Source organism: Nothobranchius furzeri, chromosome 16 (genome assembly GCF_043380555.1).
Source record: "Nothobranchius furzeri strain GRZ-AD chromosome 16, NfurGRZ-RIMD1, whole genome shotgun sequence".
NCBI lineage: Eukaryota > Metazoa > Chordata > Actinopteri > Cyprinodontiformes > Nothobranchiidae > Nothobranchius > Nothobranchius furzeri.
Window position 1 is genome coordinate 42,831,809 of NC_091756.1, and position 18,316 is coordinate 42,850,124.

Consider the following 18,316-nt stretch of genomic DNA (forward strand, 5'->3'; position numbering starts at 1 on the left):
CCCACGAGTCCGACGGCTGCCAACCCAAACCAGGAACTATTCATGTCTGGTGGAGCGAGCGCGTCTGTCAAAGCCTGTTTTATTGATCTGTCACCGCGCAGACAGCTTTCAGAGAAACTGAAACAAATAAATAAATATTACGACCGAGGTCAGCAGCAATTCAGACTCGGCCTGTTAAATCACTTTGTAGAGGGTTTAGATTTTCGGCTGACTTATGAAAACATTTTGGCGAGAGTCCAAAGACATTGCTGCAATCATTTCTGCAGTTTGACATCTGCAAATAAAGTGTTCCCAACAATAAAACTTCTCGCTTGTCTGAAGTCTCAAAACCTGATTTTCAATAGCGCTGAAGCAGTGTAATCTCTGCTAACCTTTGTAGCTAACTGCTATAATTTAATGGCACCTTTATGAAATGATGCACAGCTGGTGAGTTTAAACTCCTCTGAAGAAATATTACTTGAAAACACAGTGAAAAAAAAAGATCTATTATTGCAAACTGTGATTATAAAAAGGCATAGGGTGTAAAACGTGTGATATTAACGATGGTGATTATAAGACAAACAGGAAATTTTTGGACATTTTTTTTTAAATTGTGATAATAAAACTTGCGGGATTGCATCTTTTTGTTTGCCTTTATGTCATAGGTGCAAATCTCACACGATTTCAACTGATACTTTTCACATTTTCTCTCGGTTTTGTGTCTTCGCCCATGACAGCAGTCTGCATGTCAACAAACAAGTTTATAAACCATTAAAACTCTCATCAAAACTGTAGATCATGGGTTTGAGCTTAAATAAACATCAGTACAGGGACTTTGTGGTGGCGGTATCATGGTTTGGAAATGTTTATGTATTTGTAAATGGATGGGTTGATTACATTTGTTAAAAACAGAGAGGACTGGAGCACACTGACCAGCTTAACAATTCATTGTGAAATACTGACTAACACTGTCGAAGACTCCGATGAAGACACAGACAGTGTTGCAACGTTAGTCAGGCTTTGCACAATGAACGGTCAGTGTGCTCCAGCCCTTCCAATTTCTGCAGCATTGATGTTCTTCAGCTGTGCCTTGTTTTGATTTCATTATTAATTTGATTAATTTTGAATCGTAACAGCAAATTAAAAAGAAAAGTGATTAAAATCTAACAATGAACCGAATTGTAGGAGAAAGTTGGGAGAATGAGCACACAAGTCATTCCAGTTAAGACTGGCTAGAAATTTTAAAGATAATTCAAAGAAATTAAAGAGCAAGTAACGGCTAAATTAACTTTTTTTTTGCTGATGAACTGTATAAATGAGTGTCTAATAGTGTTTTAAATGTGTGCATTCTTTATTTTAGCATTTTGGTGCATTTTCTTTAAAAATTAAAAATTCTGTCTAAAAACCACAGTAATGCGCCACCTTCAGCTGAAAACATAGAATTTGAGTCATTTTGAATAAATTTTAGCCAATGGCTAAAGAGTAAAATACTACATAAACCAGTAGAGTACTACGTAGCAGCTCCGTGCCAGTTATAAAAGCAACGAGCGTCTCGGCCACGCCCTGTGGCGAGTGGGAGTTGGATTTGCAAGCGAGCGTAGGAGGTCAGCGGTAGTTCAGCATTAGCATATAGCGTTAGCATATCCTAGTCTTTAGCATATCTTTTAGTGTTATAAATACTTATTTAGTGTTAGCTTGGCTGTTGGATATTGTAGTTTAGTTAGTGTTTGGCTGTTAGTGTAATTGGGAAAGTAGTTCGGGTTTAGTGTTCCATATCGTCTTAGTATTGGCGAGTAGGTGTAGTGTAGTATGCTTGCGGTGACTCTGTGGGCATTTTACCCACGATTCTGCACGTCTCCGTTTGAAGAGGGAGGCTGCCCTCCGTGGCTCTTCCGCGATTTAGATGCAGCCCACCGACTCTGCTCCCCCACCACGGCGGGCTCCAGTCTGAGGTGAGTAAGCTAAATAAACGTTTTAACATCTTCTAAAGACAATTCCCTACCTAAATGCAAAGTCTGAGAGACGTGGTTCACTTCCTTTTGCTAGTCATTCGGTAATTCTGCAACAGTGGCTCTAACTGACGCAGCACTAGTTGACAGACAGCATTACAGCGTGAAATCCAGCTTGTGACCCGGTTCTGTAAGGAATTCTGTTCAGGAGGTCACATTTCAGGCTCTCCACATCATGTATGACTGACTTTTACGTTATAACAACGATCACACACTAGGAATGTTATAAAGCGCCTACATAGGAGATTCTTTTGTATATTATCTGACTTTATAAACTCCCAACAACAAGGTGCTTATATATTTTTTTCAGGCTAAATCTACCCAAGACACTGGCTGTCAGACTGATTTAGCTGCAAGAATGCACTTGTCCAGGCAGATGTGAAACCTTCCCTGTAGCAAAGGTGAATTATTTTTAATAATCTTCTATGTAAACATTTTATTATTACCTTCTAGTTTTAATTTGTTTTACAGATTATTGTTACACGTGATTTTATGCTCTTTTAAACATTTATAAATGTGCTGCTTCTTTGTTTTTACATAGCCAGCCAGAATGGAGTTCACAGCCGCAGTGTGTCTGGTGACCCACGGGGACCATGATGAAAATTCATCTTCCAGAAGGTCCCAGAGCAGCGGCCACACCCCCTTAAAAGACCAAGATGTAAGGTGTCTGCTGTTGATTTCAGCTTCCACCTCAGTGACAGTGCAAGCTCAGTGAACTGTTCAAGGTAAAAAAAAATTAAAACATTTCAGAATTTTTAAGATATTAACAATTAAATAAGTATGTGATTACATCATGACGGAGGCTACTGATTCTGCCCCCGTGACACTTGGTGGTGACGTGTGAGCTGATTCACCTGGAAAACAACTTTTACATTAATATTTTGTTTTTGCTATCAAAAGTAAATTAACTAATAACCTGCATTATTGCAGGACACTCAGCAAAATATGGACTCTACACCATGAGGCAGGCACACGTTAATATTCTATAAGAGCACATAAGGTGAGCAACACCACATATTGTACACTGTCCTGAATTTGTTTTCTTTCTGCATCTCATTAGCCTGGCTGATCACCTGATAGCTCCTGTCATCTGGTTATGACAGCATGAGGATGTCCTCACACCTGTAACCTATCAGCCCATCTGGCAGAATGGAGAGAGAAGAGACAACACCACATCTCCTGTTCCTGGAAAACCTTCAGCCATCCTTCGATGACTGAGAAACTCCATCAGCTCTGTCTCCTGTCTGCCTACAATTATTATAATAAATATTATGTTTGACAAGTTTTTTTGTGCTGCCAAATATCTCATATAGATTCCAGTTTTGATATTTTATTGGATATTTATAAATTACATTAATTTAAATATCACATTGCATGTTTAACTAGCTCTATTGTGATGATTTAAACTAGCACCTCACTGTTAAAAGCTCGTTTTAATTTCAATCATGTTTAAGTATTTATGGACATGAACAAAAACAGGAAATATATAAATTGAGATTTATTTAATTAATATAACAAATAAGGGGGAAAGAGTCATTGAAAGGCACATTCTTCTGGAAGCTCCTGATCCTGACGACACCAGACCAGCTGCAGACACCAGAGGACCTAGAACCAAGAGAACAGCTGTTATCAGTAAATAAATAAATCAGGGCAGTTTTAGTGAGCTGAACACATTACAGAATAATTTTCTCATGGGGTATTTTCATAACTTTATATGCAGCAGACTGTAACTTGAGCCCAGGGCTACCGGAGAGCTGCTATCCAGCACGTTTCAGTGGATTTTCCTGCTTTAACAGGTTAGATTAGCTGTTAAGCAGCTCAGCTATTTGTTGCTGATTAAAACCAGGTGTGCTGAAGCAGATAAACCTCTAAAACATGCTGAATACTAGCTTCTTAGGGCCATGGAGCCAAACACTACAGCTAATCCAATGCTATGGCTAACGGCTACTTACCATTCAAAGGTGGTTCTGTTGGGTCGGTTCTGAGAGTTTCAGGCAACTCACAAGCTCAAAACAATAAGGCTCAGGTCCGCTTGTCTCCTCCAGATAGACTTGGTCCCTTTCTTCTCGAGTGTCTGGGTAAGGAGGGGGAGAAACATCCTCCACTTCTAATAACTGCATAGAGTGAAGGGAGCTAGCATCGTCTAGTTAGCCGTCGTCTTCGTCACTGCCGCGGCTCCACCCTCTCGGTCCTCCAGGCAACGCCTACTAATATTGCATTTTTTAAAATTGATACGTGGATGGAGAAGGACTCCGAGGCTCAATTGACCCGCTCTTTAAGTTTACCCTAATTTGAAAGAAGGATCTGAACCATGTAGATCGCATCAGGACACCCAAACCCAGCAGGAGTTGTTCAGTTAAAGCCAACAAAAACAGTGTGTGTGTGTGGGTGTGTGTGTGTGTGTGTGTGTGTGTGTGTGTGTGCCAAAAATTGGAAGCAAAACCTTACTTGATTAGTAGAAATTCTAATAACAATCTACTTCCACACAGAGAAAAAGAATCCCATGAACTTTTGGTTGTCCAAGAAAAACCTAATCAGGAAGTTGATGTGAACACGTGGCTGATGTTTGGTTATCAGCTCCACTAACATTTTCTCACAAGTGAGACAAGTTTTAGTGATGTAGGAAATGGGACACACCACCACCTGACTCCAACTAAACCGTAAAACTCATATGGCACATGAATTTAATCAAAACATTTAAAATAATAAAAAACAACAACAACAACAACAAAAAACCCCAGAGTTTTAGACTTCCTGGTTTTCAATAAGCATGGAGAAAAACTTACTTAAAGGTATTGGTGCAGTGTAACTACACTTTACCATCTATATAAATATAAACTGGGTTCAGTTTTTCGTTTTGTTAAGGACTTTTGTCATGAATCACTACAGAAAACCCAAATCCTCTCCTCCATACAGCGAAGAACTGTGTTCCGCATACGTCACTCCAACACAAAACAAGGTAGCTGCTGTTCCTAGTATTGTGAACGACTGTATTTTGTTTACTTTCATGCTCTTAATTATTAGGAAAACTGCATTTACAGCTGCAGCAAAAGATCTGGGGCATATATCTGTGTCCTACACGCATTTTTAAATAACATAGGTCTGATCTAAAATATTAACCTTCATCTTTAAGTCCATCCGGAATTGCACCGCTACTTCTGGACTCCAGACGAGTCCCATTAGCATTCAAATTCAATTCACAAATACTTTATTAATCCCAGAGGGAAATTGATTGCTGTAGTAGCTCAGAATAATAATAATAATCAAGTCATCAAAGAGTTATGGTACATTACAATGGCTGTTGGCAGGAAGAATCTCCAGTAGCGGTCAGTGTTGCAGCAAAACTGAAGAAGCCTTTGACTGAAGACACTCTTCCGTTGTCGGACAGTCTTATGAAGAGAATGCTCAGGGTTGTCCAGAATTTTCTTGATTCTCTGGAGAATCCTTCTTTGCATTATCTCCTCCAGTGGTTCCACAGTCGGCCCCAGAACAGAACCAGCCTTTTTTTTAGGCTGCTGAGCCTTTTCAGGTCCCAGCTTCTGATGCTACTACCCCAACAGACGATGGCTGAAGAGATTACACTCTCAACAACAGACTTGTAGAAGATCTGCAGCATCTTGCTACAGACATTGAAGGACCTAAGCATCCTCAAGCACAGAAATGAAATATTTAAGAAAAGTAAACAAACTGCAACGATTTTGGTTCTGAAGATGAACAGAATCCTTCCTGGTGACCAAATAGAATTGCGGGTCTTCTGAGTTAAACGGTCAAAAACATGTCTGCACCTCCTTTAGTGATATCCAGCTAGTTGGATCGAAGTTGGGTTGAACTTCTCCGGTAATCCGATATCTGTTCTTGTCGCCGTCTCCCAGAGACAAAACAAATTTGACCGACTTGCAGAGGCTTCAGAAGCTACACCTGACTGATGACACATTGTTCTCTGCGACAACTCTAACGCAGAAACACTGGAGTCGGGAGTTGTTTACTATAGCTGTTTCAGCAGATCTTGTGAAACATCACCAGCTGCCCAGGGCATAGACTGGAAGTTAGTTTCTGTCATCAGATTTTCTTAAAATTCCAGCTGTGAAAATCCAAAAACCTTTTTCCATCTGATGTTTTAATACTTCTTTACACATGCCAGTCTAAGGAATTTTGCCTCTGGCCAATATCTTTAATCTTACTTACTTAATCCCGGAACAGATACTGAGGCTGACATCCGAGTTGGCATGACCCTCCACCTCTCCGTGGTAGTAGCAGTTTCCCTGAAACACATTAAATACACAAAGAGTAAGACCAGACTGAAGCAAAGCCTAAAATCAGGGTTTCTTTTTTAGGTTAAGATGTTTACAGAAGTGATTCATCACCACAGACTGATGATAGCTCCAGTCTGAGTTTGAGAGCAGCACTTCATGAATTTGCTTCCTGTCCCATTCCCAGGTACCCACTTTCGGGGACCACCTGTCAAGCAGCAGCAAAGTAAAGAAAGTAAATGGGGTCCATGTTTATTGGACAAGCCCTGGCAGCAAATGGGTGGGGAGGAAGTGTCTGGTTTAGAGTGAAAACAGGACTTCAGCTTTTTACTTCACTTAGAGGAACTCGCTCAGGTGAGGTCTGTCCGACAGCACTCTGCTCTAGGAAAAAAGGAAGTGTGAGTTTTCCATACTTAGACAGCCTCTAAATATAGAGGGCAGCTGAACGTTTCAACGTCTGGCCTCCTTTTAGGTCTCTTCTCTTCAGACGCTGCTGAATGGGCATGTTCAGAGAGTGGGTTCTGTTTTTCAGATGAATCAATGTTTAATAATGAAGGAATGCACCGCCTCAGACTAGTTTTAACATGATCATTGCAAAAATTAAAAGGTAATTAAAAGTGTTTAGCTGCACTTTGTCTTTCAGCATCATCACCAAAATCATTGATGAATGTAAAATGGATTAAACTATTGTGAAGAAACTGATTAAAATTAAAAATATCAGAAAGAAAAGAAAAAAAGCAATCTTTTATATAACATAAAAATCACAAGGCACCTCACAAAAACAAAAACTTAAAATATTAAAAAGATTTTTTAAAAGGATTTAAAAATGTCTTAAAATGACTAAAAACTTTGTGCTAAAATGTAAGGAAAGGGGGAGAGCCAAAATGAATAGGAAAGAGGGAAATCAGTGGATCCCGGGAAAGGTGGAACAAGAGCAGAATAAGGAGAGGGTGATGATGGTCACACCAAAACCAGCCTGAACAAGTGAGTTTTCAGCTGCTTTTTAAAGGAGACCACTGAGTCCACTGATCTCAGGCTCAGGGGGAGAGAGTTCATGAGTCTGGGGGCCGCAGCAGCAAATGATATGTCACCTTTGGTCTTTAGCCTGGTGCTGCACAACCAGTAGGCATTGGCCACTGGACCTCAGGGACCTGCTGGGGTGTAGGGACTGAGAAGATCACCGGTGCATGATGGTGCTTTATTATCATGTCATTTTACAGCAGAAACAATAAGGCCAGCCTTAGCACTGGGATCTTCAGATGTTTAAATGTACAATATTGCAAGTGAAAGTAACTTCAAACATTATTTTTCCAACTCAAGACCAGCGTGAAAAGGGTAGAATGCATTCTCCATGTCAGGGATGAGTGGAGGAGTTAAACTATCTCAGGGTCTTGTTCACTAGAGAGAGAAAGGTGGAAATGGAGATCAATAGGCAGATTGGTGCTGCATCCGCAGGGATGCGAGCGTTGTACCGGTCTGTCATGGTGAAAAGAGAGTTGAGCTGGAAGGCAAAGCTCTCGCTTTACCGGTCCATCTACGGTCCTACCCTCACCTATGGTCACAAGCTTTGGGGAGTGACTGAAAAAACGAGATCCCGGATACAAGCGCCCGAAATGAGTTTTCTCCACAGAGTGGCTGGACTCTCCCTTAGAGATAGGGACCCCAACCCTGAGTGAGCAAATAGAATGGCTAGCTGGCTGAAAATTCTACTTTGTTCTTCTTTTTCTTCAAGGCACTCAAGGAGTACAGACGCTTCTCTCTTTCGCTCCCTTATCTTTTTTTTCCCAAGGCTCTTTGTTCCGTCTGCCCACAGAGCGCTTCTCTGCATTTCTAACCATGGATTTGATAAACTGGTCATTCAATGCGAGTGGAGGTCACACCCGGTGGGGTATATTTTGGATTCCCGTAAGGAGTGGAAGATCATATGCCTCAGCCAGCTGTCCACTGAGGATGTCGAAGACGTGTGGATATTCGGCCTGATGATCACTGGATTTCTCCTGATTGGAATGGGAGGATACCTGGTTTTCTGGAAAATTGGGAAGACGGGAGCGATTGGAGGGCGACCCGTACCCACGGAACGCACCGTCCATGTGGAGACTTCTCAGAATGGGACGTTACTCGAGGTGAATCATAAGCTGGACAATGTTCTAGCTGCGATACTGGTATTAGAGCGCAAAATGGATGTCATCTCGGAGAGAGTCACCGGACGATATAGACAGGTTTAAAAACCCAAAATTGGCTTCACTGAAGGACTGGAATGATCAGTTTAAAGACTGAAGGCAGAGAGGAAAATTATCTCAGCCTAACCAAAACAAATTCTTGTTATCTGAATCTGACGCCCTGGTAGCCTTGAGCAGCGAGCAAATAAAACCCCCACGAAGGAATGCAGACAGATGCTGTGAAAACCCGACCTAACCCCCGCCTTCAGATTGGGGGATTTCAGCCTGGCGAGGTCATCATTCTGTGGGAGTCAATGCACTCTTTGCTTCTCCAAAGATCTCCCTCCCACCTGTGACTGTACAGTAGATGAGCGCCGGAGATGGCTGCTCTCACTGGGGGAAACAGGATCCCCCCCCCCCCCCCCCCCCCGCCTTCCTAATGGAGTGTCATGTTACTTAGTGTTGTCTGAAGTCTTTTTTGTATCTGTTGAGGTGTTTTTTTTTTTTGCAGAGCAAAGCTGCCATCCTGCTGGAGAGTAACTCTGAAGTGCCTTTTTTCCCTCCACCTGAACCAATCCTCTTGTAAACCCTCTTCTCTCTATTAAGGTAGCGCGACTCGGGTTGCGAATGACCACAGTCACCAATTCTTGTCATGTGTCTTGCCCATGTATGTCTGATCTCTGAACTCTATGTACTGAAACTCAAATTTCTCTCTGGGATTCATAAAGTATTGATTGATTGATTGATTGATTGATTGATTGATATAATAATAATTATTATTTTACATATAAGCATTATATGACTCTGCAGGCCTCAACAGGTCTTCCATTGGCCTGAACTGTTTTAGGTCAGTCCAATCACAGCGCTCTACAATTGTAGAGAGACACTGGGAGGTCTTAGCACCAGAGCTGCGACAGAGCCCAGGAACACTTGTTTGAAATGGGTTTGGTATTGACTTTGGTCAATTTAGACTTTGACTTTGAGTCAATAGCAGATAAATGTACTTAGATAATTTATTTTGAATAAGTATGTATTTGCTTCTTTGATGGTAAATATTGGAGTGCACCGTTGATTTCAGTAGTTATGAATATGTCACATTGTCCATTGCTCTGATTGGTCCAAGTGCAGTCCAATAGCGCATGGGGACATTCATAGATTCTGCTCCATGACTGAGATCTGTCTCAGGGGCATGGCCAGACTATATTAACATACATAGGATGGCGTGCCAGGCTATTGACTCTGCCCATACATTAAAGAGTTTTTCACCAAAATAACTTCATATTTAGCTTATGCATAACCTATGGTTACATCAACAAAAGGAAATAAAACAGACAAAAACATTTTATTACAAGGATCATATTTGGGTAAAAATAAACGAGCTTTTAGGTAGTGAGTGGATGCAACTAATACCTTAACCCTCCCACTGTCCTAATGGGTGTGACCCCGCGAGGAAAGTTGACCATTGAGCAGGGTTGCTAGTTTATCCCTTGGGTCCACGTGGCAGGGATGAGGAGTGAGCACCACCTCACCCCTGCCACATGGACTTCAAGGGATAAACTATCAATCCTGCTCAATGGTCAACTTTCCTCGCGGGGTCACACCCATTAGGACAGTGGGAGGGTTAAATCTGTGTTTCCCTCTCTGGTTGTGCACTTCCAATAACTATGACAAGTTAATAAATTCTGAATTCAGTCACACTACAGATTTGTTCTCTGGAGGCTTAAAAATGCCCAGATCTCTCTCACTGGTGTGACCTGGTGTCTGTGCTAATGCGCGTATTAATAACCAGCTATTAATCACTGACCCTCAATAAACTGATTCAGAGTTTTTTTTTAAATGTACTCATTTAGATCTATTTGTGGTAAATAAATCCTCTGAAGTCCTATGAAAATGGATGGATGGATGTGGTAAATAAATGTAATTAATCAAGCTCTAGCTTGTTGATCAAGTTGACAATTATTCATATTCTAAATTTGACTACGACCAGATAAAACGCACAACTTCTAGTTGCGAAAGTTGACACATTTTTTAAAAGTTATTTTGTCTAACTCTGGAACATTCTCTTGTAAATCTGCCAGTTTTATTTCAAATCATTTTCTAAAGACCTGAGCAGTGTTTAATGTTGAGATTTCTGCTTTTATTTTTAGGTCATAATGTTACGGGTAATAATTTACAAGAAGGAGACACATTTTTATTGGAACTAATATGTTTGGTAGGCAGCCAGAAATAAAAATCAATACAGGACATATTTAAAAAATAAGCTTTTCATTTCTGTACTTGGGCATTTTAGATGAACCCCCTTTTAAACCCAGTGGCAGAACTGGCGGGCCTCATCCTGATTAGTACAAAAATATAGAATTTGGGATGTTTTGATCACGTTTTCTTTCTCCTGATCTGATTCAGAGTCCTGATCCAATCATTTTCAGTAAAGCATTAAAATAATAATAATAATAAAAACATCAAAGTTGTTCTTTAAGTTTCACTTTAATTTGTTTGGGAAGTACTCTGACTAAAAAACCTGTTTATATTATGTATATATTCAAAAGTAGCAGCATTGATCTTTTTTCAAGTTGTATACTCCCTCAGATGCAGCTGTATTGATCAATGCGTGATCCTGTGACGGAACGTCTCGGCCAGTGGCGGCTCCAGAAATTTTTTTCTGCAGGTGCTATGAAGGAGCTAGTCTTTTTATTGAGGGTGCTATGAAGGAAGTGGTCATGTGTACCTATTGTTCTCTAAAACACTGTAGCAGAATATATTTGGCATATTCTTACACTTTATTAAGGTCCAGAGATACACATGCGTGCACAAAACCTCAACAACACCGGGAACAATCATTAATATACATCATAAACATGAACAATCGCTGACTTTTCCATGAAGTCATCAACGCATACAGCCACACAGAAAACCATCTATAGTGTTGCAAGGTTAGCTAACGTTAGTGTTAGCATTTCCAGTGGCAAAACCCTCGACTGCTGCGGCGGTTGAGGGTTGACTCTCTTCATCCAGATCTGTAGGTTTTTGTGGGTCTGAGATCACTTCCAAAGATTTATTCATTTCTGACTGAACCCGTGGAAATTTGGGCAACAAAAACCGATCCATTTTACCACTAGCTCTACCTTTCACTGGTTCGCAGGTGGAAAATGAGGTCAAAGGTTAACATCAATTTCCTGTTTTGGTTTAAGTTTTTACCATCTATATGATAATTTACTGATTATTTTTGTTTTATATGTTAAATATTATCACATCCACACGTTAAATTAAAATTAAATTGTAAAAAAAATAAAAAAAATCTTATATTTACTTGGGGGTGCTATGACTAATTCAGGGGTAGCTATAGCGCCCCCTCGTGCCCCCCGGTGCCGCCACTGGTCTCGGCTGGTAGGCTAACGTTTCTCTTCACAACACCAACAGCAGAAACAACATGATGTTTGGTAGATTGTTGGTAACTTCTCTGTCAGCTGGCTCCACTTTTTTGTCCGAGTTTGCTGTGAATTTATTGGCAAACTGGGAATTAAAGGGGACTGGTGATTTGCTTTGACGCCCAAAGGGAACAGAATTTGATTCATGCTCCAACATTTCTGAAATGAGACCATTGGGTTCAAACTAAATACCAAACCAAGCCAAACATTTGATTTAATTTCTTATGCGCTTGAACTGCAGCATAAATATTGACTCTAAAGTTGCTCAAAGACATCTAAAGCTAATATATGGAACCGTTATAGATTTTATAACCTAAATTAAAGGCAAGAAATGGACAAGTCCTATAGATTTTTAGTATGTTTTAAGATTTTGTTTGCATCTGCAGAGCATGTTTTCCCCACAGCCTGTGACTGTTGAATGAGGAAACAGATTTTTTTACCTTGCTTAATCTTCTTGAATGTTTTAAATGTTTTACACTTTTACGTTGTCCTAAAGACCATTGTGAATGGAAAGTTTTTGGGGGACGGAATGTTGTGTCAGGCACGTTTTGATTAAAAAAAAGCAGATATCTGATATTTCTGTTTATAAATCTAAACAAATCAAGACAAAATTCATTGAGATATTGGATCAAATCAGGAGTATAGTGAAGATTCACACCTCTAAATCTAAATTGGTTTGCACCGATATACATCAGATAACTGTAAAAAGGCCAATATTGGTTAATAAATGTCAAACTACTGATGGAGTAGTTCTGAGCAGCTTTTACTTTAGGACGGGAAACATGTTTCCATTTTAAAGCTAATTATTTGTGTTTCATTAATACCAGTAAATAGTTTTTATGGCAAAAGAATAGATTGTGTGTTTTAGGGTAGAACATCTATTCTTGTACTACTACCCTAAAAGCTTTTCTTTAACAAGCAACTGTCTCCTAATTTACCAATAATTAAGAGTATTTCAAGAATTCCTTTAATTAATTATATTTCTATTGTAAAATTCGGTCAGTAAGAATAAATGATAGATGCTTAATAATCAATATTTCAGAGCTAATTCACCGATTGTTAGCATGTGAGAAAGCACTTTGTAAGTGGTTAATTTGAACTCGACGTATTTGTTTATGAGTACGGAAAAATATGTTGCAGACATGCAAGATGGGTGTTACAGTAGACAAAAATCCCTCCGAAATACATTTCCAAGCAGAAAGGGTCTGTCCCAGGCCCATTGTGAGAACTATTAGCACAGTGTGACCTCAGAGAAGCACATGAAAATATGCAAAAAGTGATACGCTGTTGGCTAGCAGCAAACAGGCACCAGGAGATCCAACCCCTGAACCTCTGTTTCTGCAGGGAACTTAATGGTTGCAACACACCCTCTCGCAAACCTTCACAACAACACAAAATGCTGCATTTACAGCTGATACAACTCTGAAAATTCACTCATTCTTCCTGTTCTTGAGGGTTTTTTTCTGTAGATTTTATTTATTTATATATATTTTGGTACAGTAAATCAATAAAGGTTGTTAAACCTGATTAAAACTGTGGACATTAATCTAGAACTACCTCACAAACATGCCACATCCAGCATCACACACACACATTTTATTTTCATTGCACCAAATTGTACATCAACGTTTGCTCAGCGTCCATATTGAACCCTAAAAGCAGAGACAGCATCAATAGATAAATAATGTGAAATACAATACACACATATTGTAGGTCCCAAGGTTTATGCACAAAAGTTTACGACTGATTTCCACACACCAGATAATCACAGAGCGATGGAGTCCAGAGAGGTGGTGGTGCTGAAGAGGGGAAGGCAGCAGGGTTTGGAAGATGTTTGATGGAGTTTAGTTCAGTGATGACTCTTGGCCTGAAGTCATTTTTCAGCCTGGAGGTATGAGCTTCAGGGGCTCTGCTGTGCTTTCCAGATGGGAATAACAAAAATATCTGATGAGAGGGGTGTGTTCCTCCTCCAGAATCTTGTTAGAGATATTTTCCATTTTAGGAAGATTGAGTCTGATCATTTTCCAGGCTGTTTTAATTACTCTCTGGATATTTTCCTCTCCCTGTCGTTTTGGAGTTTAGCTGTTATGATGTATTTGAAAGCACTAAAAGTCCTTGAGCAGCTCTGCAGTTGTTCTTCCTAAGTGCCCTCTCCAAGTAAAGCCATCATGTTTACTGTAAGGAGATTCTATAAGTCAACCGAAAAAAGGAGGAAAGAGGACCCTGTTGTTTTTTTCAGAACACCAACATCAACTTGTCGTTTTAAAAGTCTGTTTTTAGGATCATTTAGACAGATTAATCAGAAATGAAAGATGTTTTGTTTAAAACTACTTTGATAAAAACAGAGAGAAGGATATTTTATTATACAGATGATAGAAGTGAATTTAAAATCTTTACTCATATTTTTATGACATTCGCAGTGGTCTCTAGTAGGGACGGATGCCTCGTCACAGCCCTGTGATGAGTCTAAGGTCCGGGAAATAGCAGGACCAAGTCATAAAGTTTCTGTGTTCAGCAAAAAAAATTGCTTTTATAATAACAAAAGAAAGAAGAATGCTGGTGTTGTATTCTCAGCCCGAAAAACAAGGAGTCAAAGTGTTTAGACCTTAAAGCTGTTTAGACACTTTTTAGTAGCTTAATAAAAGAGAATAATTCATTATCGTGGGGTAAAAAGTGCAAAAACAAGACAGCACATTTTAACAAAGATGAATTTTAGTACATTTGGGAGGACCGGGGTCGGATTTAGTGCACAGAGTTAATGCTTTAACCTCATGTTTATTCCATGAGATCATAACTGAGATGTATTGATATAAGAGATGTGATAAGATGTTTTGTTTCTCTGAGAAAGCAACATGCTCATGCTGTAATGAATCAAGTCTGATTCAGAACCAAAATCCAGATTACTACAGAAGGTGCTCTACACATTTATTATTCCTAGCTAACTATTTAATGCCCAGGGAGGTGACTGATATTCCCTAAGGATGGCTTTTGTTGCACCACGTGACGCTTCACATGGAGCTCTGTGTGGACTCAGATTTAGTGAGAACGGGAGAGAGGGTGTAAAACCGAACCGGAGAAACGGCTGACTCATGCTGAAGTCACTCCCAGCAGTACCTCGGTGTTGACACAGAACTGAATCTGCAAGATGCCTGGCCCAGATCACTATATCAGCCTCCTCCCTGCCGACAGGACAAATAAATTACCTAGATCAGTCTCAAAAGATCTGGCTGTTTTAGTGAAACCGGTCCTCCCGCCAAGAGCTGGCTCTGGTCATGGGACAGGAATGAGAAAAGGGGCGGAGGTCAAGAGATGTTCAGATGTTCCTGGAGTCAATCAAACGGGTTTCCAGCACACGCGTGCGCTTCAATGCAACAGTTGCTTTTACTTATCAGGTAGTTATTTCTCTGTTCTTCGTACAGCTTTCAAACAACGTATCTAAAGAGGGAAACATATTTAATCATTAACATTATATTTCCATTCAGTGCAAACACAAACGTTACAACATCAAGAATAAATTACTATGGTCTTTTGTAGTGTGAGGATGTAGACATCATTTACAAATACCGTAAATCCTCCAATACAGGCCTGTATTCAATTAAAGGCCGGGTCTCCAATTTTGGCCGGTGTCAGAGTCAGCAGAGGTAAATAATGGCCGGTCTCTTATTGTGGCCGGGTGGAATGTGGTAACAAGCAAGTATGAGCGTCCCAGCGGCAGGGTTAAAGTCCCCAAATCAACCAGCAGGAGGCAGTGGAGGTTCACGCAGACCTTTATTAGGCTTTTTCGTCAACGCTTTGTATCGTTACAAACACGATCCTCTATCACGCTCCTACCACACAGAGTCACGGTGTCAGTTAACCATGCTAATTCAACCCGCTCCACAGAACACACATCACCTTCCCTGTGGCTTACATAACACTCACACAACACGCAAATCAGCACATAGGAAATAGCAGAACGATAGGAAACACATATAACACAATTCCCAGAATGCACCTGGCTTACAACCCCAGCCAGGTCATTACACTATCAAGTTCAAAGAGAACGTGCTGATTATGCTGCAGAACACTCTGGAGAGCAGCAGTAGGGGTTGTATGAACTAGTCAACTTCACTATAGTGACTTTTTATGCCTGTCGTCGACTAGTCGCTGTCACGTGATAATGACCGGCAAGATGCAGCCCTCGGAAAAGACAGCAGCCTGCTGTCAGCAGGTGACAAGCTCCTGCGCTTGGGGGTGGGGGGGTGGGGGTGGGGGTGGGGGGCAACGCGCTGTGCCAGACCATAGGTACTGACACGCGATCGTTCATGTCGGTTCATTTCCTTTAATGTTTTCTGTCTTTTATTTGCGCCTGATGTGTATCGCTGCTGTGGAGCGGGGCGCTTCAACTTGTCCTCCGACGCACAGATCACTGATGCGGCCGGCAAGCAGTGAGCGCTCCGCTGTTTTCGCGGTCGGTAGATCTGCCTCCTGAGCACGGCCACAGTAACAATCAGGTGTCGCCACCTCAAAAACTAATTTAACACGCGATCGTTCATGTCAGTTCATTTCCTTTAATGTTTTCTGTCTTTTATTTGCGCCTGATGCGTTTCGCTGCATGCTGTGGAGCGGGGCGCTGCGCGCATCACCTTGTCCTCCGACGCACTGATCACTGATACGGCTGCCAAACAGCGAGCGCTCCGCTGTTTTAGCGGTCGGTAGATCTTTTAGAACTGCAGTTCAAAGGCAACTCATGAGGTGAATATATATGAACCCAGGTAGCAGTTTTTCTTTAGGATTGAGAGGAGATGCAGGACAGAAAAATAGTCAAATAAAAACAAGTTAGTTTTTGTACCTGGTGGTTGCAACAAACAGACACCATTGAAGGTAATCAGAAGTGAGGAACAGAAAATGAAATAATTATTTTAATGTTTAGAGCAGCAGGAACTCCCAGAGGCTGCAGGCGCATCAGTGAGTTTGCTGCGCAGGGGGAGGGGGGAGATGGCTGAAGCAGAAACTACCGTTGTTAAAAGAAATGTGTTTAACTTTGAAAATGTGGGCGCAATTTTAATTGTCAAAAACTCCAGCGAACCATTAGTTCATTTTGCTCAAATAGAAATAGAGGCCTGCCTCTAATACTGGCCCTCCTTCCAATAAAGGCCTGGAGCTTGATGAGCTTGAGTCAAATACAGGCCCGGGCCTGTATTAGAGGATTTACGGTATCCACACAAGACATCCGTATGGATAGCACTGGGATTTGGGTCCATTTTTAAGGTTCTCCTGACAGGAACTAGCCTGGCAAGACTTCTTGGCCTTGAACAGTAGACAGAGCTTGGTCGTGGGGTAGAATCTTTCTTTCAAACTGCCTCCACACGCATTTGGACAGCAAATGTGCATCAATCAACATGACGTATTCATCGCAACAGACATCAGTCAACGGGGCAGTCCACCATCAAAGAAAAGTGAAGCAAATGCATTCTTTGTCAAAATAAAGGACCTTAAGCTCCTCTATCTGCTCATATCTCAAAAACAAGCCCAAATCTAAATTGTCCAAAGTTTCTACCAAAGCCGTTTAACACAAGCGCTGTTGCTGAATCAACGCCATCTTTGTAGTTTTTTGCTGTCGTAGCTCTTCTACCCTATCCAACTTTTCTCCACAAACATAGAGCACTGTAATTGGCTAGACACAAAACTGTTTGGGCCAATGGTTGACCTGCTGAGACTACAATGCAGCATGACCGACCTGCAGAAAAAAATACTTTTGCTACTGATAAAGTATGTCTAGATTTCCAGGTTAGCAAGTCACAGGTGTGTTGTTACACCATTAAGCTATTGACAATTGCCATGAAAACCCTGATAAGTGACCCGTGGTCACCATGGTGACCCTATTATGCCACTGGCAGCAGCTCTGACTTCTTAAAAATGTGCTTTACACTTCATCTATTGCTTATGTATCAAAATGCACGTTAGCATTCTCATAGGTAACACAAAGGTGAGTTGGGCTTCATTAAAAAAAAATTTAGTCAAAAATGATCTGCTCATCGATATATTCCTCTGCAGAATAAATGTCTATCTCCAGCCACTGTTAGACAACTGAACATCCACCCTGCTGACCAGCTACAACTCCTTCATTGTCTTCACAATCTCAAGCAGCAGCAGCAGCTCTAATGAGTTGAATCGATGAACTTGCATTTCTGGTCTCACAGCAGCTTCAAGTGGAATATATTGTTTATTTAGCTGTGTGGGTTGCACATTATGTAATTCAATTAATCCCTTTATTTGTGCATCTCAGCCGTAAGTAAGCCTCTGCACACAGACCCCTGTAGGCTGTTTATTACGCTTTCTTGGTATTCTGAAGAAAAATTAAACATTTAATTGCTTTCCAAACTGCAGATGAACGAATCAGTGAAATAAAGCCAGCTGGTGGCAGCTACAAAGCACAGGAACTGTTCCATGTGGTTAAGCTACTTCTCAGTGCACCGAACTATAATTACCTCTTTATTTTAGCAAAGCATAAA

At 40.8% G+C, this 18,316-nt stretch overlaps 1 protein-coding gene and 1 long non-coding RNA gene across 3 annotated transcripts in view; both read right to left on the reverse strand.

Moving 5' to 3' along the window:
- The window catches only part of LOC107387781 (disintegrin and metalloproteinase domain-containing protein 12), a 147,362-nt gene that overhangs the window by 49,167 nt on the left and 79,879 nt on the right, over positions 1 to 18,316 (reverse strand). For both annotated transcript variants that reach the window (XM_015962959.3, XM_054749266.2), the window contains exon 5: positions 6,174 to 6,250. In XM_015962959.3, coding sequence (XP_015818445.3) covers positions 6,174 to 6,250 — 77 coding nt within the window. The remainder of the gene's footprint in view (positions 1 to 6,173; positions 6,251 to 18,316) is intronic.
- Positions 3,476 to 4,023, reverse strand: LOC139063537 (uncharacterized). The gene is made up of 2 exons (XR_011516913.1): positions 3,941 to 4,023; positions 3,476 to 3,593 (listed from the first exon to the last, which is right to left on the reverse strand). It is a non-coding gene; the product is annotated as an uncharacterized lncRNA (long non-coding RNA).